A 24,674-nucleotide genomic window follows, 5' to 3' on the forward strand; every position below is an offset into this window, starting at 1 on the left:
GGGGGGGGGGGGAAGGTACAGAGCACAATTTTTTTTTTTTTTTTTTTTTTTTTTTTTTTGCTCCCGAAAATTTGAAAAACGCGCCGGCCAAAAATTCGCTCAGTGGGGGGGGGGGGGGGGGGGGGGGGGGGGGGGGGGGGGGGGGGGGGGGGGGGGGGGGGGGGGGGGGGGCGGGGTAGTGAGCACTTTTTTTTTTTTTGATCCTCAAAAAAAATTCAATTTGCACCCCCCCCCCCCCCCCCCCTTGAGCGCCAGGGGGGGGCCCAACCCCCAAAAAAGGTAAAAATCACGTGATTTTACATGATTTTTTTCTCATGGGGGGCCCGGGCCCCCCCCCTGGATCCGCCACTGTCTACCCCCCCCCCCCCCCCCCCCCCACTGAAAAAGGTCTAGCGACGCCCCTGCATGCAGTCAGTACGCCGCTGCACGAAAACCGCCCGTATTTATCGTAGTCGTGTGCAAGCCCAGCGGTCAATATGAATACGTAATGAGCACACGAGCTTAAAAACATCGACTTGTTTCCACCTACACAAAATGGTATCTTGCTAATGATTTAGCATGAACGATATGTCAAATTGAAGACAAGAAACTGCTCTTTCATTAATCTGAATTAGAAATAAACTGGACTCCATTACCTTATGAAATATTTCCTGTCAAGTACAAGCTTACCTTTTCAGAATTTTCATCGAGTTTATGATGAAAGTGAATGCATAAAAAACGTATAAAACGAGTAGGAACCTCATCAATCTTTATATTTTTGGAAAGTTTAGACATCATTCTTTGTATGGTGTGAAGATCACATTTTGAAGGCACTAAAAAACATTTTCAAAATTTACGTAAAGACGCGGATGAAAGGACATAACGTCCAAATGTCGAAAACCAATTGAATATATTATGTTGAGTAGGCCTATTTTTTATGCTCCTTCGGAAAATGAATAAGAAATTGAGAAATTGAGAAAAGAAGCAATATTATCCCATTTTTACTCTTTTCATCAGATGCTGCCTATTTGAGAACATCAAGCTTGATATAAAATATGATGAAATGATAAACATGAAGAGTTATAACATTTGTATTGATTATAACAACAAATTTTTAGAAATAAAATATACAATTTTTATTTTTGGGTCATGCATGTGCTTATGTTTTTGAATTCCTATACGATAGGTGATTAATTGATGGATTTGATGATTGATTTATTAATAGCTAGAAATGGGAAGTGGTGGTTCTACAATTAGATCTGTTTCTGTACGTACCAGCAGGTCAAATTAAAATACATTTATTTCAACATTTCAAAATGATTATCTACTTAATCTTACAGATCTGTTTAAAGTAAAATAGAATGGGGTTAGCCAGTTAATTGGGCCGTTGTTCTTATCATATAGCCAGTCCAATTGTTTTCAAAATTCAAAATATATATTATTCAAAAATCTAGAACATCTCTTTAGGTGTGATTAATGTTAGATGTGCAATTCAACATTGCTATCGTTCTTTTAAGCTAGAGGATCCCAGCATATTATGGGGCAAACCCCCCCCCCCCCCTCCCCCTGCAGAAATGTCCAATATGTATATATATATATATATATATATATATATATATATATATATATATATATATACACCGCCTGTAGAATCTCTTTATCATGAGCACATAGCTGGTATGCATATGATAATACACCACTGCTAATAATCCAATGGACTACTAGTAAAAATCATATTTTGTTTGTTTATTCCATCCTAGTATGTGTGAAAACATCTGAGTAAAGCTCTCGTGATAACAAGCTAGCATAACGTCATACCTAACTTGAGCATATGAAACAAAATATGAAGTGTATGTAGTCTAGTTCGAAGACTTTATTTATGACGAACAGAGCCAATTCTACCAACGCTGTGCACATTCGTTGGCACAGCTTTTCCAGATATTTTGTTAAAGGTTCTGAAAAGCTAGAATACCAAAATGGCGAATTTTCTTGCAGTACCACCTAAAAGTAGCTCCGAAGTGGAGCTTCAAAGACCTTTACAAAACTTTATCAAGAATACTTACTCTGATTCTGGAGAAGGAGATGACTTTTCCCAACAAGTCAAGGAATTTTCGAAACAAAGGACCAACGCTGTGTGCAGGAAACTGGATAAACATGCCAATTCTCTGGATATGCTGGCAAAGTAAGCAATTCTATAATGTTGTCCCATATGTTGCATTTTGTGTAGGTAACCGGATGTCTCTTTTCTGAGCTGCATGCAGTGCTGAGTCAGTGAGTGTCACTGACATAGCACTTTTAGTTTTAGTAGCATTACTATCATGGCTGTGTATTTACATGATTAAGAAGGGCAACACTGTACTGCAGTACATTCACTCAATATTTTGTCGAAAACCTGCTGTAGACCTAGACTAGATCTAGATCTAGATAGATCTATAAATGTATGATATGAATTTTGATAAACAATTTAATGAATCAATGTTGATGACAAAATAAGTAACGAATGGAACTTGCAAGTTTCATTGACATTGGTGAAAATTTCCTTGGTTTTCCAGATATCTGAGCCACTTTTACCGACTAGGCCAACCGTCTTCAGTTATATTTTGCCATTTTCTAATTTTATGACATTTCTTCAATTGTTTATCGCATTTGTATATCGTTGCGATTATGTGGACTGTTTTTTGCACACTGTACAGATCATGGTCTCAGCTAAAGTAGACCTCTAACAGAGAACTCACCGATAGATCCAAGATGTCCGTTGTCGTCCTTGCTGTGTTGCTGTGATGCTCCGATGCTTCGGAATCTTCGCTGTAGATGGTTTACTTCTGTGTTCGGGTTCTGTTCTGTTCTGATGGGCAGCGGGATAAAACCTGCTTATATAGGGCGCACGCATGTACATGTACGTGCGATCGAGCTTGGAAAGCCATCCGACGCACGCACATGCGTGTGGTCCGTATTGCTAATTTCCCATATTCCTCCCAACTAAATAGACTAAATTATACTATATATTTATCATGATCTAGATTAAAGTGTCCCAGTAACATTTACCTCCGATCCTGAAGCAAAAATCCTGGATTTAACTCATGCCATAAACGTAATTATAAACCTTACGGCCCTCAAAAATCCCATAACCTTTATAAACAGATCGCCTGTCTGCATTTAATGATCCAGACATTTATAATTGGAAATCAAAATTTCACTTTTCGTTATCCTAACTTATTTTGTAACACTACAGTCTATTAGGAAAAAGGAGTACCGGTATATATCCCAGATCTTGATAGCACGTAGGGCCATGCATCTCAGATCCATAAACTAATTAATACTACACTAATTTGTATTATACCTTTGTCATTATCTATATGTATAATGTCTAATGTATCAATATTAATGAATACTATTGTATTATGTACCTATGTATAATGTATTAATATATTAATTAAATAATAACACACACTATTTAATAATAGCTAATTCTTATATAGTGCGTCAGAACTTACTGACTTACTTACTTACTTAACTTAACTAACTTAATATATTAATCAATAATAAAGCAATAATAGCTAGTTCTTATATAGCTCTTTTCAGGACTGACTGACTTGCTAACTTAACTAACTTATATTATTCATTTATACCCCGAATCATTTATCGGCAGATATCCCAATCCCAAATCTAGAGAGGGATCCGAGAGACTCAAACCTAATCCCCCCTAGTGGGAAGGGTAAAACTTTGGAAAAAAGGGAAATAAATGAGCTTAAATACCTAACCAAACATCTTATAAAGCGCTTGGCCATTTCTCACTGTCTGTCTCATCAGGTCGGCTAGGGGCAGTCCCCGCAGATCTGCGACTATCGCCCCCACATCACCCAGGAAGTCTGGTGAATTATCATCCATTCCTGGATGAGGGGGGAGATGGGGAGAATCGATCTCCAGGACCACGCGATCTGCGGCCACCGCCCGTAATCCCCTGACCTGTGATGAGGTGAAATGCCGGGCCAACCCCGAAAAGCCAAAATAGCAATGGGGGAAGGCTATGGCCCAGGCTTTCACCTGAACTTCATCAGAATTGAAACAGTGAAGATGGATCCCCTGAAGTGGGGAGCAGTGTCGTATGAGAAGCCTCCGGCTCAACCTGTGCATCGCATAGCTAGTATCTGCGTGTGCCCCCCCCCCCCTCGTAGGTAAGATGATTACCCTCCCCTGGGTGCCCTGACCTAGGAGGCAAAGGAACAACACCTCTTGGTCTGTCCACCGCTGGGAAGGGACCGAAAAGTCGAAACCGACCTCACTCATCCCAACCACGAGTGGGTTCTGCAACAGGGCGACAAACCGTCCCCAATCTTCATCTGAGTATGCCGTGGCATGTTTGGGATGAATCCCGATGGCCAGCTTCCAGCCACTACCCCCAATTGATGACCTCAAGGCCAGCACCCGACTAAGGAATTTGGGGTCCCTGTAAAAGGTGGGGTCACAAAAATTCATGACCCCCCCCCCCCCAACCAACATGATAGGGTGCTCAGGCAAGATGTTGGCTTGTTGATGCCTGCTCCACACCTATCCGGGTGAAAATGGGTATCAAACCCGGATAGTGGGATGGCATTCGAAGGGTAGACGCTGGAAGCCATAACTCTGCTCATATAATTGAGCATTCCTCTCTCCCTACCCCCCGGCATGGGTGGGCTCTCTAGAGCTTCAAATCCTCCCATAGCCCCTGGAGGAGGTGGGCTCCTCAAAGGAAGAGCACCAAGCCCCCTCCCCATACCCCCTGGAGGAGGTGGGCTCCTCAAAGGAAGAGCACCAAGCCCCCTCCCCATACCCCCTGGAGGAGGTGGGCTCCTCAAAAGAAGAGCACCAAGCCCCCTCCCCCTACCTACTGGAGTGGGTGGGCAATTCATAAGAGCCCCACGCCCCCTCCCCTCTTAGTTCGAGTATGCGTACTCCGGGCTCCGGCTGGGGCAAGGGGAACTCCTCCAGCGGCTGAAGCCGACTGAGGTGAATCCCTTGCCCCTCAGACGTCTAAGGCGGACCCTGGGGGTGGGGGTGGCCCCATTCTTACCCTTAAAGGGTCTCCTTCCTCGCCTTCGAAGGCCTCGCCGGCATGGACTTCCATTACATCAGGGTCCATACCTGCAAAGAAGAAAGGAAATGGGTTACCTACACTTGCAGAAAGGACAGAAGTACTTATCAATGCTCATTCTCTCTGCAGGGGTAACACCAACACACTCACCATTCATCGCACCCATCGCACTGAATCATAAGGGAACCGTCATCAGGCGTCCTGCAATAGCAGTATTTTTCCTTTCTCCAGTTTGGATTGGGAAGTTCACTAAGATCAGAGCACTTCTTCAACTGATCATGGTTTAAGGTCAGGGCCTTGTTACGGTAAACAACTCGGTATATATAGGGTGTGTTTCTCTGTACGATGAAAGCTGGACCTCTCCAGGGAGGTTGCAGTTTCCTGCATTTTCCCTTGGGGGTCGCCAAATCCAAAAGGTACACCCTATCACCCTCCTTAAACTGACGTACATATACCTTTACGTCATAATCCCGCTTCATCCGTCGCTGCGTCAACCTGAGGGTAGCTCTCGCAGCGTTATGTGTGTTATGAATACTTTCTACGAGCTTTGCTGAATATTCATCAAGCGAGCGGTCAGGGACGGATGGGGGAAGGGGAAAAACTAGCTCTGCTGGCTGATTGGTTTCACGCCCCAACATCAATTCTAAAAGTAATGTGGTACATGTAGGTGTTGCAAAATAGCGATTTTTCACCACAAAATATTCAGTTTTAAAGCCACACTGTCCTACTTGTAGCTACTTGATCCCTCGATATAGATAACAATGCCTAATCAGTGGCCAGTGGTCCCCCATGGTCCTCTTTTTCTAATTGTTAATTGGGAGCTGAGTTGATGAGATAACCACCTGTCCAGTGACCTTGCAGGGTGGTCTAATCCTTCCTACAGGTGTATGAACTAATACAGATAATCTTTAATGTATTTATACTGTTATAAATTTACATGTACTGTGTTGTACATGTATTTTAATTGATGATATAGTAATAATTGATACATGCAGTTGCAAATAAATGTTGAATTATTTTTCATTTGTCATATAGAGTTATAAAATGATTCATGGCTCAGGTACTCTAGTAAGATTTTTCTCAAAACAGCATTGCTGTGTAATAACAAAATGTAAGACACCCTCTAATATCGATTCTCAAAAACTCTCAGACACCAGACAATTGATGACACCTAAAAAGCAGCGACATACAATCAATGTAGGTCCCATCATAGTTTTCTCAGTACTCTATAATTGACCACTTATCTTAATGTTATTTATTATGTATCATTGATTGTTATTTTTTCACCCCCCAAAAAATACTATATTTTGAAATGTATATGTAACATGAGAAATATGAAAATAAATTAAATGAAGAATGATTCAAATCATCAAGTTGGAGAAAAAAAATTGAAATTAGAAATCTATTGTCCATCCTAGTGAAGTACTGCTTCCTGTTCATTGTGTGAGCTTTGTTCCTAAGATATACCCAAATTTATACTAATTCCAATATATTGACCTTTTCTTTTCAGATATTATGACCAGCTTGAAGCAATCGATGGCAAACTCCCTATCATGGAAGGACAGGTAAAGTGTATATTTTAAAAAGAGATATCAGCGTTTCTAATTCGGTATCTTGTAAACAGTGTACTTAAAAAACATGCTTAGATTTCATTTAATCTTTTAAATCCATTCCAGGTACAATTATGTTGATGGAAACTGGAATTTGTTTTTCCGGCATACAATTTGAAAAGATTAATTCTTACAGTAGTTCTGAAGTATTTCATTATCATTCTTTTCTTCTTTTTTGTTGGTGGGGGGGGGGGTGTAAATTAATACATGTAGTTGTGGACCCTGTATATCCTGAAAGCTATTCACAATATCCTGTTCATCCCAAACAATGTGTTCTTATCAGCACAAATAAGATACATGTATATACTATTTGTTCCTGTAGAGGAAGATAGTGTAAGCAGTAATAGTTTGAAGCAGTTTTATTTTCTTGATGTATTAAACGTGAAAGTGTCTTAATTCTTTCTTCATTGATTTAGATTGCTGTAAACTTTGGATGGCAAGATGCTTTTGACAAAGGATCTTTCTTGGGTGGAGCGAGGAAACAATGTAAGATTTCTTTGTCGTTTCTCTTCTTTTTCTTTTTTGAAAGCGGTGATTCATTCTTTCTTTATTAAAGTTAGTAATCTTTTCCTAAAGATATAACATTGGAATTGACTGGGAACCTCTGAAGTGCATGGAAATATACACTGTAGTGTTTCTAGTGTCAATTAGATGTCTCAAAAATAAAATTGTGTAATTTTTTGCATGGGGCCATCATTTCATCTAATACCGTGAATCTAATACCACTTTTTTTTATCATCAGTTTTGACCGCATTTCTCCCTATATAAAGGTTAATGTAATTTTCACGTTTGGTTAAGTTTTTATCCTTGTGTCCATGTTCTTGTATACTTTTCCTATTTTTAGTGTATTTACTAAGGAGCATGGACCTTTTAGAGATGGGTTTATTTAAAAATGAGTTGATTTGATTTAATGACAACTATTTTTCTGGTGTTTAAATATACGAAAAATATACACTTTCCTTCATTTCTTGCCATTGTAGCTGCACCTACTGCTGCCTTTGAGAAGGTTTGTGTCCTTTTCAATATTGCTGCAATGAACAGCCAGGTCGCTGCTCTGCAGAGCATGGATGATGATGATGGTCTTAAAAGTGCTGCAAAACAATTTGTGGTATGTATGTTTTTACTTGATTTGTGTCTCGCCCACCGAAATGGAAGCGAGATATACTGCAGTGCGTATGCTAATAAGGCTTACAGTGAAGATTTATTCAGCAACTCTTTCATGAACGATTTGTGTGCACTGGACTGAGCGTGATTTTCATGGTGATTTGGCAGCGTCGCACGTTTGTAACGATAGCGAGCGTTATCTTCAGTTGTCAGAGGAAGTGATTCCATCACAGACATATAACAAGCTTTTCATAGTAGAGTATTTGATATTATAGACAATATCTGCCTACCCCTACATCTTTATAAAACAGGGGGTTTCTTGCTAGGGTCTGATATTTGAGTTTTTGAATATTTTGATATTAGACCCACCATTGTAATCTATAAATTATCATTTCATCGCCAGACTGCAGCTGGTTTTTTCAACCACATCAAGGGTAGCGTGTACTCGGCTGTTCAAACGGTGCGGACATGTGACATGCAGCTAGAATGCCTCACTGCCCTCAGCTCACTCATGCTGGCTCAAGCTCAGGAGAGCTTTCTAAGGAAGGCCAGGAAAGGTAAGAACCTCATTTAGAAAAGAATATCAACATAAGTGTTGAAGCAAACATGCTTATGAAGTCTTGGTAGTATAAAGTCAGATTTACAGTGACCTTGTATAAGTTCTTGACATATTTTCTCCAGGCTCTTTTTTCTGAGAGATTTTTTAGTGTAAGGGTTAAAGTTGCAAGGGGATTAGTAAGATTTATGGTAAGGGCAAAGGTAAGGTATATTTTTTTTCCAGAGTTGAAGATAGAGATGTAATTCCCACAGAGCAATTAAGCAGGGCTTAAATTAATCCAAGGCCACCAAGGCCATGGCCGTGGATGCCCTTTTGATTGGCCTCAATGCCCCTCTCATTGGCCTTGGAGATTTTTTGTGCCCTTTCCAATTCTTCCTATTTGTGCTGTAATATAGGAATGTGCCCTACAGAAAAGTGGCCTTGCCCTAAAAATATTGAAATTTAAGGCCTGTGAAGTCTTGGTAGTATAAAGTCAGATTTACAGTGACCTTGTATAAGTTCTTGGCATGTTTTCCAGGCTTTTCTTTCTCAGAGATTTTTAAGTGTAAGAGTAAAAGGTGCAAGGGGATAAGTAAGGTTTAGGGTATGGGTAAAAGTTAGGGTTGAGAGTTCGTTTCCCAGAATGACATTAAAATCCTTTGGCAAGAAATATATCCACATTTACGCTTTCCATCTGGTAGCATACTAAATTCATTGCAGTTGCTCAGTATTGTAAGCATCTGAAAATGGCACCGGGCATGAATGCTCCCCAGGGAGTCAAAAATGTGCATACATCATGTGCGGACAATCCTGAATTTGATGACTGGTGTAATAATATAGCTGTAAAGTGCTTAAAGATGTTATTGAAGTATTAAGTGTTAAATACAGTACACCCAGAATGTTATTATCATAGTGTTTTCTCTCCACTCTTGATCCGTAGACAAGATGAAGGATGGGATTATATCTAAGGTAGCACTGTCTGCTAGTGAGCTCTATCAAGAAGCAGCCAAAGCTCTCAGCCAGCCACAGGTCAAGGATATTATTCCCAAGGATTGGATTCCTACAGTGCTTGGGAAGCAATACTACATGCATGCCATATCAGAATACCACCAGGCCCTGGTGTGCCGAGCTAGCAAGTCCTATGGTCCAGAAGTTGGAAGGCTAAAGGTGAGTTTAAAATGAGTTGTAACCAGATGTTGCTTCGCTTTTATCTTTGAAAACCTGAGATGTGTACGTGGTGCCACCTACAGTTTTTCTACCCAATAGACCAGTTTACTTATATATGCAAAGTTATGGAGGTGTCTTTCCTGGGGACCTAGACCCCGTTTACAGTGAGAAAAGGGCCAGGGCCGGGCCGAGCCAGGCCTACTCGGCTCCGCAAATTTGGTGCGTTTAGAGTGGCAGGCTCGGCCGCGGCCTAAATTGTAACCTTTCAATATTTTATCGTAGTGGTGCTCTGCATTTAAACAAACGATTATTTGGGGGGCGCGCCGGGGGTCACAGTGCAGATCCGGTCTCGCACGATTTGGAGTGAATCTTTTCCCCAATTTCCTATACACTGCGAACTTTCACTTCCGGGGTAACAGTTGGCCGCGCATTTGGCCCTGCGTGCATTTACAGTGAGAAAAGCCCGGGCCGCGGCCGAGACTACCTCCAGAGCAGGGCCAAATGCGCGGCCAGTTTGGCCTCGCATTTGGCCTTTTGCGCGTTTACAGTGCTAGGCCGGCCTTTTTGCTCACTGTAAACGGGGTCCTAGTGACAATTTTTTTATTCCATTAACCTGTTATTAATGAATGAAATACAATACTTGGAACCCAGTCTGCATTCATTACCTATTGCTATGTCGGGCAAGCGCCATGTAAGCTTTCAGGGTATCAGGAACAACCTTTGTTTAAAAAAGTATGTACAAATTATGAGCATGTTAGTAAACCTGCATTTTAACATCTACTACAAGTTCCATACTCTTACAAACTGTTGGGCAAATGCAAATTTGTCTCTAGGCTGAGGTACAGTACAGTACAAGTTACATAGATGCAGCAAGGTGTGTGTTTAGTCAGAAAAACTTGCTTCTACTTTAATTTGATGATGGGATCACAGATTGTAGTAGGCAGTTATTCTCTTCTTGTTTTTAGCATGCAAGTGATCTCTTGAGTGAAGTCGAACGAAAAGGGGGCCAGTACATCGACACCAAGGACTTCGCTGCTAGAGTTAGTCAAGAGCTCAAAGCTGTGAAGAAGGACAATGACTTCATCTATCATGATATTGTGCCCTCGGTAGATCAACTCAGCAGGCCTGGCACCGCCCAGATTGCCAAACTTGTGGATTTCTCAACACCGTTATCTACTGAATCAAATGGTAAGATAGTAGATTAGGATAGAAGTACACAAGCATGTCAAGATGCTCATGTTTGGTTTTTTCTTTCCTTTTTTATTTTTTGATTTCTATGCTACTTGATTGATGATAATGATTTTTTCAGAAGATTGGTAGACTTCAAAGGGCAATCCAACCTTCTTTGACAAGGTCATTTGTATGAAAGCAGAAAAATAAGAAAAAGATTGGTGAAAGTTGAATATGAGATCACTAAATCCAGCATGCGAAACTCAAATTGGCATTTTGGTCAGTGAATTGTAGACATCCCTTTCATCATGTACAAAAAGGTCATTAATTTCAGTTTTTTCATAAAGTATTATTCATAGCGTAGTATTATAAGTCCTCTATTATTTTTGCATGTAGGACAAATGAGATTACTCTTCCATCCTTATAATTTGCTGTATTACAAGTTTCTCTTTCTGCCATGTTTTGTCATTCATATGCAGGTTGTGCATTCAATCTATCAATCTCAATATGGAATAAATTCTCATTTGAGGAGGAGAGAAATTCTTTGTTACTTCGGCCTAGTCTTGACATGCAGTTACATAACATATTGCATAGTCAGTTGCATTGGTTTTATAAATATGTTCCCTTATTTGTTACTTTCTTCAGATCTGTTTGCATCTCTGGTTCCCCTAAGTGTTCACAATGCAACTGTTGCCTATGACAACCGTAAGGCGGAGGTTGTCAACAGAGAAGTTGGAAAGCTACGAGAGGGAACTCAATTCATGAATAGGTATGGAAGCCAATGCAATCTATGATTTCTGTTACATGTGATATGAATATTGAAGCTCACATGAATTAAACAACATGTATTATACAGTATTTGTTTATGAATATTCTCAATCATCTCGGTTATGAAATGCTGACAAGTTACAAACAATGCAACTGGACATACATTATCCAGTAAAATTTGTAATTTTTTGTGTGCTCTTCAGTACATGCAAATAATAGTGATAATGACTGCTATGAGAGACATAGTTATTTTTATATGCTCAAGGTGAGGTTACATCGTGCTATCGCCCCTAGGCGTGCCGAAGGGTGATAGCACGATGTAACCTCCCAAAGAGCGTATGAAAACAACTATGCCTCGAATATTAAAGCAGTCATAACTTTTATATACCGAAAAGGGTCATAGAATACATGTGCACCACTCAAGTTTGTGTGCTAAAATCCTTCCCATTGAGATTGCACGCATCTATCCCTATGCAATCTAGATCTACGTGCATTAACAAAATTATTTCCAAATCGAGATGTAAACCTTTATTGCTTGTGATCCTGAACTTGAAGGTGGTACTCAAAAAATGAGATGTCATATGAAAGAACAGGTTTATCTCCATATTTCCAAAGGGGCATCATCTTGTTATTACATGTAGATCTAGGCCTAGCTACAATCGAGACCAACGGTCATCTGCGCTGTGTTTGTAGCAACCAAATTAATCGCACACAAAATATATGGTAGTCGCACTCCGCACAAACTAAGTTAATTAACACGTAAACCAAAGGGGATTCGCAGTACTCATACCGCCTACCAGTCAATAGTCTTTTGAAAAGTGCTTTCAAAAGACTATTGACTGGTAGGCGGGGCATGGTTAAAAACACGACTCCAATTTTGACCTATCAGATGGCTAGATCTCTAAAGTGAGGTACAGTATATAAAGAAAGCTGGTTGACTTAAATATTCTGGTTTCTACTGTCACGTATAACTCATGAGTGTTATGGTAATTACCCTAACTTGTATACAATATACTATTCTTCCTTTCCCAGTGTCCTAGCATCTCTCAACTTGCCTGCATCTATAGAGGACCTGAAAGGAGACAGCGTTCCTCAGTCGGTCTTAGAGAAGTCCCAAGGAATTAAACAGAAAGGAGGACTAGAGCACATCGACAAGTTGTTCCATGAACTACCAGAACTCCTCCAGAGAAATAGAGAGATTTTAGAAGAGGTAATAACCCTGGGCACAAATGAGTTTTGCCATTTAAAGACCCTGTCGGAGGTGAAAAATGAAATAGGTGAATGATATATCAAAGGAAAGCTTACAAGCCATAGATTACAATAATACCAATTATATGCTACTTTACTGCCTGTCAGACGAGAAACCGCTCTCTGAATCAAACTCTAAAACTTTGAAAAGTGGGAGTTGTTGACCTAAAAACTAGCTATTGAATTGATGACATCATCGTATGTGGAGTATGCATATTCACAATGACTTTACATTAATTAAGCTTGGCTCATTGTCTCAGCAATATAGGCGAGCCGTTCAGATGTACGTACACATTATGTCGTCACTGTAACTGCAGAAAATTTGACCCCTGTTGACCTGTAATTAAGAGAGGTGCGGAAAATAAGGTTTTAATTCGGTTTTGTGCAATACTGAAAGGGAAAATATTTTGAATTCCTTTATATTTGTATTCTACGTTCATTCAGCTTTCTATTGATATAAAGTTGAATTTTCATTGGATAGGGTCTTTAAAATGTATGTGTAGTTCATTCATTAGCATTGCAAGCAATCTTGCAGTGACTTGTCAGCAAATTTGCTAAGCAGTCAGAGTTCTATCCCTTTACAGTATTTAATGCATGAATGTATTAATTGCCATCACATACTCTTGCTATGGCCAATGTGGCATTTATTAGTGCATGTCTGTATACGCTTTGTCTGAAAGCTATTATTACGTGTCTCTAATTCGTGACGGCAGTAACGAAACACGAAAGAAGATATTTGAAATCATAATGACAACATGCTCAGTACTTTTCAATAGATATATTAATGCTTGGGATTATGTGTTACTATTAAAGAAGTAAATTAGGATGGGTATAATATCCTAACATTTTACATGCCATGCATAAAACCCTCCAACCTAAAAGCTTATGCACAGGAACAATGCAAAAAATTATTTTCTACATACCACTTTGACCAAACACAGATTATTACCAAAAATGTTATGTTAACTGAATTTACACTGCTGCCTGATACATGCATTTACGTTTTTGACTGATTATAATTGTAGGCCGTCCGTCAACTTGATGAAGAGAGAGAAACTGATGTCCAGATGAAGGAGAAGTTCAAGGAGAAATGGACCCGTGTTCCCTCTGACCAGCTGACCACAGCACTGAGGGCAGAATCTAGCAAGTATAGGACCATTCTAAACAATGCTGTGCAGGCTGACCACACTGTTAAGGACAAGTACAAGCAGAGCAGACCATTCATCATGATTCTATCAAAAGACCAGGCAAGGGAATGGTGGTACAACATTTCTTCATGTAGCATTTGGTCCAACCTTTATTTTGTCAAAGATATATTTAAGTGACTCGGTCTCATTGTCTCTTTGTCTCAGATTCTGATACAAAATTATGGATTTAGCTCATGCTGCAATCATAATTATAAAAATTTAGGTCAGTCAGGAATTCCATGACTTTTACAAGTCTTATTATCGAGATAATTTTTCATTTTTTTTGTTTTCCTAACGATTTTCATAACACTACAGTCTATTAGGTAAAATGAGTATTAGTCCAGTAGATGGTACCATATACCATGTACATGACCTGGAAAAGTTGATAAGTACAAGGTTTTTTTGTTGATTTGTGTTCTAGATGGGTATTGAAGTAAATTCAGCTTGGTTGCCAGCTTGGCAACCTTGAGCAACTTTTTTAATAGCCATATTAGCATATGTGCAATATGTAATAATGTTGCTAATCTCAATCCAGGAAGCCTGAAAACATGGATAATACGACTTTCCAAGGGTTTTCTATGACAAGGAATTAATTTATGACACAAGTTTTTTATTCCAAGTAATGCAATTGTCTTAATAATAATAAGCATATGTACAATGTATGGACTTCATTGTCATTGTGTATCTATAAAGCCTAAAAATGGTGCAATGCAACATTGTAAATCACCCTTTAAAAGACTACACATTAATTCATGAGAAGATATTCCATGTAGATGTAGTATAATTAGCCTAATTATCATATACACTGTATGTGCAATACTAATAATGTTGCTAATCTTAATCCAGGAAGACTGGAAACATGGATAATATGACTCAAAGTTACTGATAACACGTAAGACCATGCATCTCAGATTTAACATCGTTAAACGATGCCTTTAAGGTTAAGGTTAGCCTGAGGGAGTGTCATGGTCAAGTGGTTGACCATGACTAACCTTACTGGATGTACATGATTAATATGATTGTATTTTAAATTCATCAGGTGGAGATAGCAGCTTCACTACCATCGGCCAGTGGAGCTTCAGCGTTACAGGGGTCCCCTGTAGTCCAGGAGTTAAGACAACTCATGAAGGACGTTGATGAAATCAAGACGGTCAGAGAAGTCCTGGAGAATGAGATTAAGAGTGCCACTGTAGATATAAGTAAGTTCTGTTTGGAGTCTTCACTCTCTTACATATATGGTTTGTCAATGCGATTTTGGTATGAAAGACAAGCTTAAACTTCTGGAATAGCATCAGTGGAAACTTGCTCTAAACGAACAAAACATTAAAAGCTTCATCAAAATCAAATTGAATCAAAGTTTCAAATTAATTTTCAGGTGATAGTACACTTAAAGAAAATCTGATTACAGCAAGGTAACCATATTCTATCCCCGATATCATATGGTTGGGATATAACAAGGTAATGTCCTTATAGTCCCATGTAGTATGTTGTAATGAGGTTCAGTTTGAGTATAATACTCAAACAGAGCATAGTATATAGTAACTGTTTAGATGAACCTGAATCAGGGACTAGAAAGACTTCCAAGTATTTTTAATTGATATTTATGAAATATGTGTTTCTAAATCTATACTTCATTGTCCATGTAATATGGCAATCCATTTCTCAGTGGTAAATGGGAAAACAAAACCTATAAATTTTCCTATCTGTCCTTCCAGAATCAAAGTTCATGCGGGCCCTAACAGCAGATGGTGCAATCAACGAAGACACCATTTCCAACGACAGCATTGACGACATGTATAGCTCCCTCATTCAGCAGGTTCAGGAGAGTGTTCGCAAACAGGAGACAGTCCTCAACAATGTTCAGGTATAAAACCCCCTCCTCCCCCCCCCCCCCCTGAAAAAAAATAGAAGAAGAAAATGAAAAAGATATATATATATGTATATTTGATGTAGTAAGTCCTTGCTATTAATGGATTTTGGAGAAGAAAAACAAATAAAAAAACATTACTATCTTGTTCTCTTCTCAAAGGTTATTGTCTACCACAATGTTATTTATCTCACCTGTTACTGACATTACTAGCATTGTATAACTTTTAAAGGACTTGTACTCATCTTTGTGTTGTATACACTTATTGAACTTAGGAATTGAAATCAAAAAGTAAACATAATTGCAGTGTGAAGGTAGAAAAGAGAGTGTATAAACAGGAAGCTTTTCTATCTTTCCAAGCTATTCCAAGCTAGTACATCATTGCTACAAATCTCTTATTTTTTTATTTTTTGTTGATTTTTTTATATTTTTTTTTGTTCACTTATTTCAGATTGTGGATTTTTGTAGAAAAGCAAAGAGCATCTGAACAAACGCTGTCTCTTACTTCATTTGTTTCTTCTATTCTATGTATTAGGATGCCAACACAAGGTTCTGTTCAGCCAAGCAGACCAATGCAGGTGGTCAACAAAGAGAAGAGATGCTGAGGAATCTAGCCACTGCTTATGACAGCTACATGGAGCTTACATCAAACCTACAGGAAGGCACCAAGGTGAGCATTAACTGATGTCACATTGATGATGGTTTAACCAGAATTTGGTTCGTTTGTCGATTTTACCTGACTGCTAAGAAAGCATGTTATGCTTGTAAGTACGCAACCAGGCGACCACCTGCATAGAAAGACCATCTGTCCGTAAAGACCATATTTTCCCCCTTTAAAATCAATTCTCATTGAAATCTGTTCTGATACATAAAGACCCCTGCTTCTTTTTTCTCCCTAAAAGCAGTCTTTATAATAGGTGTCACTGTATATGATCTGGCATATTTTCTCATTTCCTTCATTTCCTTAGTTCTACAACGACCTGACCCAGATCCTTGTCAAATTCCAAAGCAAGGTGGTTGACCTGTGCTTTGCTCGCAAGACTGAGAAAGAGGAGCTGTTAAAGGATCTTACCCAATCCCTGGCCCACCAACCTCCTGCAGCTGCACCATCAGCTCCTACACACCACAGCTCAGGTAATCTTGCTTCTATAAAGGTTTATTTTGTAACTTTAAATACACTCTCAATTAACATAAAAATATCTTGGTGAGTAGACTAAACGACGCACCCGTAAGTACTTGCGTAGAATAGGGCCCGCATTCAACCGAAGTCCGACTTGGGTTACATGCACATGTTTTTATGTTATTCTTTATTTTCTTTCATACTCCTTAAAAGTTTAATAACACATAGACATTTTGACGTTGATTTGATACATTCTAGCTTAACACAGATTATTTAAGTGATCGGTACACTTTAACTCTTGATTTTAATACCTTTCATAACTGAAGATTCTTTAACATATTTTTCTTGACACATACACTCTCATATCATTCTCCATTTAGGTGTCTATGGCTTGCAATGAAATGAAGTAGTAATAAGATAAGGTAGAGTTATTCCTCTGTGGACTTCTCTCTCTTTTAAGTCCACTGTACATTACACGACCTAACTATGATCCATTTTCGAAAAATTTGCAATAGTATTTGATATGTAAAATTGTAATGAGCAATTAACTAAATAGTCAAAATATTAATTAAGTCTAATTTTCAGGGCATTGAAACCAGCTCAGAATTGTTGTGTCAGACCAGTTGAAGTGCAATAAAATTGCACTAAAAATGCACTAAAATTGGGGTTATTAGTATTATTATGTAAAATATAAACCAAGAACATAATGTTTGTTTAGAATTCCATATCAAATATGATTGTAATTTATTTGTAATTGGATCACAGTAGGATTGTATAATGTGCGGTGGGCTGTACATATGGTTCATTCTAACTGCTGAAATCTTTTCTTTTGCTTCTCTGTAAATGCTCTTCAAGTGGTCAGATAGGCCTTTAGGTAATCTTGAGGACAACAGATGTCTATTCCATGAATCTTTTATCACCACTCTAAAGATAAATATTGTTCAGATAATTTTATTGATTTTGGAATCTCTTTCTTTTACTTCAAATTTCTAGCATGGGGATTTCTTTTTTGTTTTGCTCACCCACATAATATACAATTTAATATACCCTCTCAGCAGTTTTTAAAGTTGTGCACTGTAGCATTTATCCAGATCAAGTTGGTTATGTTTGGGTCCTAAATGTATCTCCATACAATCATGTACATGCAAATCCATTGGATAAGAAACAGAGAGGTCAGTTTGAACAGTTTCCAGCAGAGAGAAAAGAAACTTTTTTAATGCTTCATGTATTCTAGAGAGCACTAACACATATATTTCATATCACTACCGGTATCTGCTTTAGGTTGTACATGTATAATGCCACTAGACTAATTTAGTTACCTTAGATTATTTCATTTCAGTAAATTTCAGTTTATCATTATCTTTGAAATACATGTATAATATTAATCATGAGGGGTTTATTCTTCAATGATATACATACATATATACAACCTTAGCAAAGTGTTTTTTTTTTTAAATAGAAAGAGAACTGAAATACTGCATGAATTGCGCAGCTCAGTCACCTTCATGATCACCTCAGTGGTAGAGCAGTGATCTCGTAACCGGGAGGTCCTAGGTTCGAAACCAAGTCAATGCACTAGTGCCCTTTCATAATGCATTAATCCTCATTATCAAGTCCCTCGGAGAGGACTTTAAGCCATTGATCCCCTGATTGCTTACCTACAAGCATACACATGCTTTCTTAGCAGTCAGGTGAAACAAACCAACAAATCCAAACATGTTTTTAGGGTGTGATGCATGTATTATCTGGGATTAGATGATGCTAATGGTATGGGTGAAGTTGGGTGAAGGGCTACTTTAAGAGCAATTAATTTATTTTTTTGAGGGGGGGGGGTCGAATTTCTACCATTTCAAACTTCTTTTATGGTTGCACTTTTTATGACGTTACACCTGGCTTCACACTAACTTTTTGGAAGGGGGTTTGGATTAAATTGTGTAAAGTCTGTGTGCATGAACCCTACAGTATGTAAAAATCTTGATTTTTTTTTTTTTTTTAAATTGGGGGAGGGGGGGGGGGGTCCGTCATAGATTTAAGGCACCTGTAAGTTTCGAGCCCTGGCTAATGGGATAAATCACTGGTGTCACTAAGAAGTTTTTTTTTTCACTGGTGGAGGGAGTCATATATATTATAACCTGTCAAAAACTTCCTACATAGTCCAAGTATGAGCAGGATTCTTTTTGTCACCCTGTGTACATGGAACATTGAAGTTGAATTACGGTGATTATGATAGACCCCATAAGTGCCCATTTGTTCGTGATCACCTCCCCTCAAAACTCACTTCTTCTGTTAAAGGTACTATGTCCCATTTGCAGGCCAAAAAAATGAAAAAGTTCAATTCCAACTGCATTTGAAAGATAATACTAATTTAGAACTTCCCTAAAGAAGGTGGGGCTTGAAAATGTCTTCAGGTGGAAAAATAACGACTATTAGTTGTCAAATCGACTTTAGGGCTATAGAGCCCAAAAGTAATAGTCTTGATTTTCAGACAATTGTACCGAATGGTCATACGTTTTATGCTGCGCAAAGATTCAATCAGTTTAATCTTGGCCATCACAAGAAGTGGGTTATTGATGTAGACAAATGCTCATGAACCCTTTACAACTCTTTTCATGTACCAGTATGTTATTACCAATGAAGAAAAAAAAGCCAGTCAGTCACTCAATAGTGTCTGACAGTGAAGTTTAGCAAGAAAACGGGTTTCCTTGCATAATTTGATTATGAGGACACTGCTAACGTTTAAATTTCACAGATAGGACATACATGACATATTCATAATTCCTGCAAAGTTCTACAGAATTTGAGGTTGGCTGCAAAAGGGACATAGTACCTTATTTGTAAAGCGCATTTTAACATAAACATGTATATGGAAAATGCTCTATGCAAATACATTATTATTAATATTATTATTTTGGGGGATTACAACTACCCGGTACTACTTGAATGAGATTGGACATTACATTTATAAGTCTCCTCATCACAGAGATATCTATTAATATCAGAATGTGCAACTCCATTTCGCAATACATGTTTGATGTATACATAACAATCTTATGCTCTTGTTATATTTTCCATGTATATCTGTAAAAATATATAATGCAGTCAGATGTTTGTTTGCATGCATGGTGTTTATTTGTTTGTTCTTCATTTCAAACATCTATTCTAGATGTAGCATACTTTATAGAATAATATTAAGGAAGTATGTCACATTGAACAGCACACCTACCTGAATTTACATTTAATATTTCCTTTACTTTTAACTTTGTGAAAGCACTAAGAGTATACTTACACAAACAATTTTAGCTTAGGAAGATGACTCCCACTGGACATGCCTTGTTATCAAGCTAAATAAACCTAGGAAGATAACAAAAATCTGAACATATATCTGGGTTACATATCCACAATTTTATATTTTAAGGAATTGCATTTTTTTCTAGTTGTAAATTATTTATGGCTTTGACTGCTATTGACCTTCCAATTAATTTCAAACTGTTATTTCAAGTGAAATTCCAACATCAAAGAATACCGATACCAGAATTGCATCAGAGTTTTTGGTAGTCTTTCAAGTACTATTAACCCGTTTACGACTGAATTCTCTTATTCTCATAGGTTTAATACAGGGGCCACCAGGTTCCAGCAGGCAATGGATTAATAATAATAATATAACATACTTCTATAGTGCATATCACTATTTATTTCCCTATAAGCTGTACACTCCTTTGAACAGGGTAATTTGTTGGTCAAATATATATATGTATATATATATATATATATATACCAGTTTTCGATATTTTTTTTGTGACTGCAGATATTTTTTTTAATTTGGTGCCCATATCAACAAAGATGTGTATCCAGTTTACTGTAACACTCCACTATATTGATTATGTTTGTCCTTCATTGTGCGTTAAACATCCTTTTGTTTTTGTCTCAATCACCCGCCTCCACAGGTCAAAGAGTACCTCCTGCGAGACCACCCCCTCCTAATGTCAGCCGTGCACCTCAATCTACAGCACCCCCACCCCAGGCCCCACCCCAGCAGGCAGCATCAGCACCTCAGCAACCACCACCACCAGCAGCAGCAGCAGCACTACCACCCCAGGCGGTACCCGGTGGTTACCCTGTGCAGCCCGGCTCAGCACCCCAGTACCAACCCATGCCATCCTACGCACCCGGCTATGGTGGTGCCCCCATGTCCATGCCCGCCCCAATGGCGGCCTATAATCAGAACACCTACCCCCAGCAAGGTTACCCGCAGCAGGGGTACGGGCAGCAGCCCCCTTATGGTTACCAGCAGCCCCCAGCACAGGGTTACCCCGGACAGGCTCCACCCCAGCAAGGCTATCCAACACAGCCTCAAGGGTATCCACAACAGCCCCAATACAACCCTTATGGACAACAGCCGCCACGTTAACTTTGTATGTCAATGTATAGTTTCAAGCGTATAAGTTCTGGTAACTTTTCTGCGTTTTAGCACATATCATTGCAATAGCAATATACGTATCAAAAGAAGCAACCGGTATCTAATAATTTTGTTCTCTAATGCTGATAAGCTCTTTTGATATATTTGCAACACAAATGAATGAATGAATGAACCACCAAAATGTAAACTCTTACTCACCTCCCCCCCCCCCCCCTTCCGAAAAACAACAACAGTGTGTTTTCATAGTAAGTTTATAAATAGATGAATATTTAATGTACGTCTCTGTGTAGCCTTTCTAATGTTCTTTCAACTTCAGAATTTGTTAATCCATGTTGTGTTAGAAATTCAATTAATTGTTACTATTTTTACAAATCAATACCAAACAAATGTTATTATAGGATAGTACTATGTATCAATGTATTGTATAGTGAAGTATATCTGACATACTTGATTATTTTTTCTACTGAGGTCTAATTAAAAAACATACAGAGTACAATATTTTCTTCCGCTTGCCAATGAGGTGTTCGGTAATTTATATATGATGGATTTCTGAGAATGAATTAGTCTTCTCGACTATACAGCTGTGCACAGAACTGATTTCTTATTTGATATAAAAAGACAAACTGAAAAAATTCGGAAAACAACAAGAAAAAAAATTACACATTTAAAAAAAAAAATTGTAAGAAAGTTTGAGTGTGCATTTCGATGTGATTTACAAAAATGACATAACTTGTAATGTGTTGTTGTTTATGTGATAGTGTTTAATCTATATAAATAATGGCTAGTGTTGGATATAAGAATATATTGAAACATATATTAGGTACATGTATATCTAGCATTTTTATAGCAAATAAAGTGAAAGTTCTAAAATAATATTATAGGTCATTTACACCACTTGCTCGATATAAAGTACTTTGGTTTTTTAAATATTGAAATTGAAAAGACAAATGATTGCAGATATCTGTTTTAAGCCTATGTGTGCCTATTGCAATTTAAGAAATTATGATTAATTGCTCACTTGCAGAATATGAACATGAACATCATCACCATCCATGAAATAGCCTTTTAGCACCTATACTGCCCTCTTTAGTTCCCTCTGTTCTAGTTCCCTGCTTTACACAATTTTTCATTGGATGTTCTGTAGATAGATATAAAGCTTATTAGAAATCCAACATCTATATGTTAAGCCATTTGTATAAGATTATGCTTGTTATTATTATTATTATCATCATTATGCAATATAGATAAGAGAGACATTTGGACGATCCACTGTCCTGAAAGTTGCATTAGAAGTTCATACTTATATTTGTGTCACAATGTTTATATCATCATATTTGTTCCTTTTGAATGGACAGTGTTGGAAGTTTCATGGGGAAAACAATGATTAAGATCCATCTTTTCAAGACATGTTAATAAAAATACTCCATAAGTTTGCAGCTTATTGATTATAATGTAGATTACTGTTAGAGTCTGGTGGAGCATTCGGTCCATTGCTCTCAGATGTCATTCAAAGACTCTAGGAATTCAGTCACCACCACCACCATTCAATTTGTCATCATGTTCATCATCATGATCACTATCACCATCGTTGAGCATCTGTCTTTCCCACACTGTGAGGTTGGAAGTTTCATTTCCTTCTTGGCCCTTCTCCAAGCCATCCGGTCTCAGCATCCATCTGTGTGAGGCCAGATACTCTTACATCTTCTTCTAATGTCTCCTTCTAATGTCTCCTTCCAAATTTTGTAAGGTCTGCCACAGGATTTAGAGCCAGTCTCCAGAAAATTCATTGCAATTTACACTGTGAAATGCTTTTTGATTGATTGAGAAGAATACAAGACATTTTATTTAAGTATATTTGATAGAACCATCCTCCATACATAGGACTATTGTAATTATAAAGAAGCTTATATTAGGATAAGTTTCTTGGGTCATATGCTAACAAATAATTAATATTTCGTAAACACAAAATAATGTAGTTTATCTATGAAAGCATTGTTGAACAACCTGTTCATACATTATTTGATCATTCCATTTTTTAAATTATGGTAGCATTTTAGAAATGTATGCCAAGCATTTTGTTTAATTATGTTACAGAGTTCCTTGCAAACAATTTTGGTATTTGGATACCTGTTTGAGAATTTATAGAAGAATTTTGATAGAGTGTCTGTAACGTTGTATTTATTATAAAATTTATGATATCTGTGTTTCATTTTACATATGAATGTATTAAGAACAGGCCTGTATGAGGTCATGTCTTGTAACAGGAAATAATAGGAGAGATTTGTTCTTCTTTTGTTAAATTTCTGATGAATCATTTAATTACAAAAGGAAAACAAAAACTCTTGTATATCTTTTTGAAATGTGTGTGTTTGTTTGATTATTAGTGAAGTTTAATGTTTGGAAACAAATTTCTGGCTGTTCTTTATATGTCAACCAATTGCCAGGAAATACACTGATTTTTGTATTAAAGCTGTCTTAGATGATGTGATTAATTTATAGAATTATAACTCTATAACAAGTTGATAAAAAGGTATGTGCAACCTATTATTGAGTAGTAATTTGTTACATCTCTTTATTATGCTTCTGCTATATTGAATATAAAAACAATCCTATGATCATATCCCAGAGATGGACTAAATTGAGGTAGATTTCTGAGATAATTATAGGCCTATAAGTGCAGCAACATTCACAGTCATGACAAATTATCACTTTGCACCTGGGCATTCCATCGTTTAGTTTAGAGAAACACACTTGCCCATTCTACATCTTTCACTTCACAAAATCTGTATTGATAACATATTTGCAATTAAAGATCATACAGCCTTTCACATTGCATGCTTGCGTTATAGGAGAAAATGATGTAGACAAAAATGTATTAGATGAATAGTAGATCATTTCACTATCTACTCACTGCAAATTACTGTTTGGAGCCAGAAGGGCATTATCTCACATACTTTAACACAGACTTAAGACCATTCTGGCTCTGGACAGAAGATATACATTTAAGTTACATGGAGAAATTGGAGATACTGCTTGGGAAACTTGGTAAGCTGATTTCCAATAGCAGTTTTCATACAATTTAGGGGCTAAGAAATTTGGAATTTCGCTATTTACCATGTTGCTTTTAAACAATAAATGTACTGTTTTCATACAATTTAGGGGCTAAGAAATTTGGAATTTGGCCATTTACCATGTTGCTTTTAAACAATAAATGTACTCTTTTTCTAATCTTTGTGAAACTGCAGCAAATAATCATGTCAGAATCTTGTCTATGATATCATTTGTGTCGATGAACAAATAGATCTTATGTTATCTTCGATTGAGATATGTGTAGCCTCTATGCGTATGAATGTAATTTCATGGATATTCCTATCCATTGTAGAATGATTCTTTTTTCTGGTGAAATACATTAAGAATACTGACAATAA

At 37.7% G+C, this 24,674-nt stretch overlaps 1 protein-coding gene across 2 annotated transcripts; it reads left to right on the forward strand.

Annotated features, from left to right (window-relative positions):
• The first annotated feature begins 1,930 nt into the window (after positions 1-1,930).
• Positions 1,931-24,674, forward strand: LOC579715 (programmed cell death 6-interacting protein). Of its 2 annotated transcripts, XM_011667198.2 has the most exons (16): positions 1,931-2,161; positions 6,561-6,615; positions 7,077-7,146; positions 7,641-7,768; positions 8,168-8,321; positions 9,243-9,469; positions 10,435-10,657; positions 11,285-11,408; positions 12,440-12,617; positions 13,681-13,902; positions 14,882-15,041; positions 15,558-15,706; positions 16,245-16,379; positions 16,678-16,843; positions 17,210-17,251; positions 20,774-20,874. In XM_011667198.2, the coding sequence occupies exons 1-15, from the start codon at positions 1,956-1,958 to the stop codon at positions 17,227-17,229; spliced, it is 2,217 nt and encodes a 738-aa protein (XP_011665500.1). In that variant the 5' UTR covers positions 1,931-1,955; the 3' UTR covers positions 17,230-17,251; positions 20,774-20,874. The 2 variants fall into 2 exon arrangements, with proteins under 2 accessions (XP_011665500.1, XP_030856114.1); XM_031000254.1 differs by lacking the exon at positions 17,210-17,251 and having other exon boundaries at positions 20,774-24,674.

The sequence above is a fragment of the Strongylocentrotus purpuratus genome, unplaced genomic scaffold (genome assembly GCF_000002235.5).
Source record: "Strongylocentrotus purpuratus isolate Spur 01 unplaced genomic scaffold, Spur_5.0 spur5_scaffold_6, whole genome shotgun sequence".
Classification (NCBI taxonomy): Eukaryota; Metazoa; Echinodermata; class Echinoidea; order Camarodonta; family Strongylocentrotidae; genus Strongylocentrotus; species Strongylocentrotus purpuratus.

Bases quoted from the DNA above. Each gene is read 5' to 3' on its own strand.
- LOC579715 (XM_031000254.1), top strand. From the start codon at position 1,956: ATGGCGAATTTTCTTGCAGTACCACCTAAAAGTAGCTCCGAAGTGGAG. The intron at 6,616-7,076 runs GTAAAGTGTATA...TCATTGATTTAG, and splicing joins TCCCTATCATGGAAGGACAG to ATTGCTGTAAACTTTGGATG. The intron at 13,903-14,881 runs GCAAGGGAATGG...TAAATTCATCAG, and splicing joins TGATTCTATCAAAAGACCAG to GTGGAGATAGCAGCTTCACT.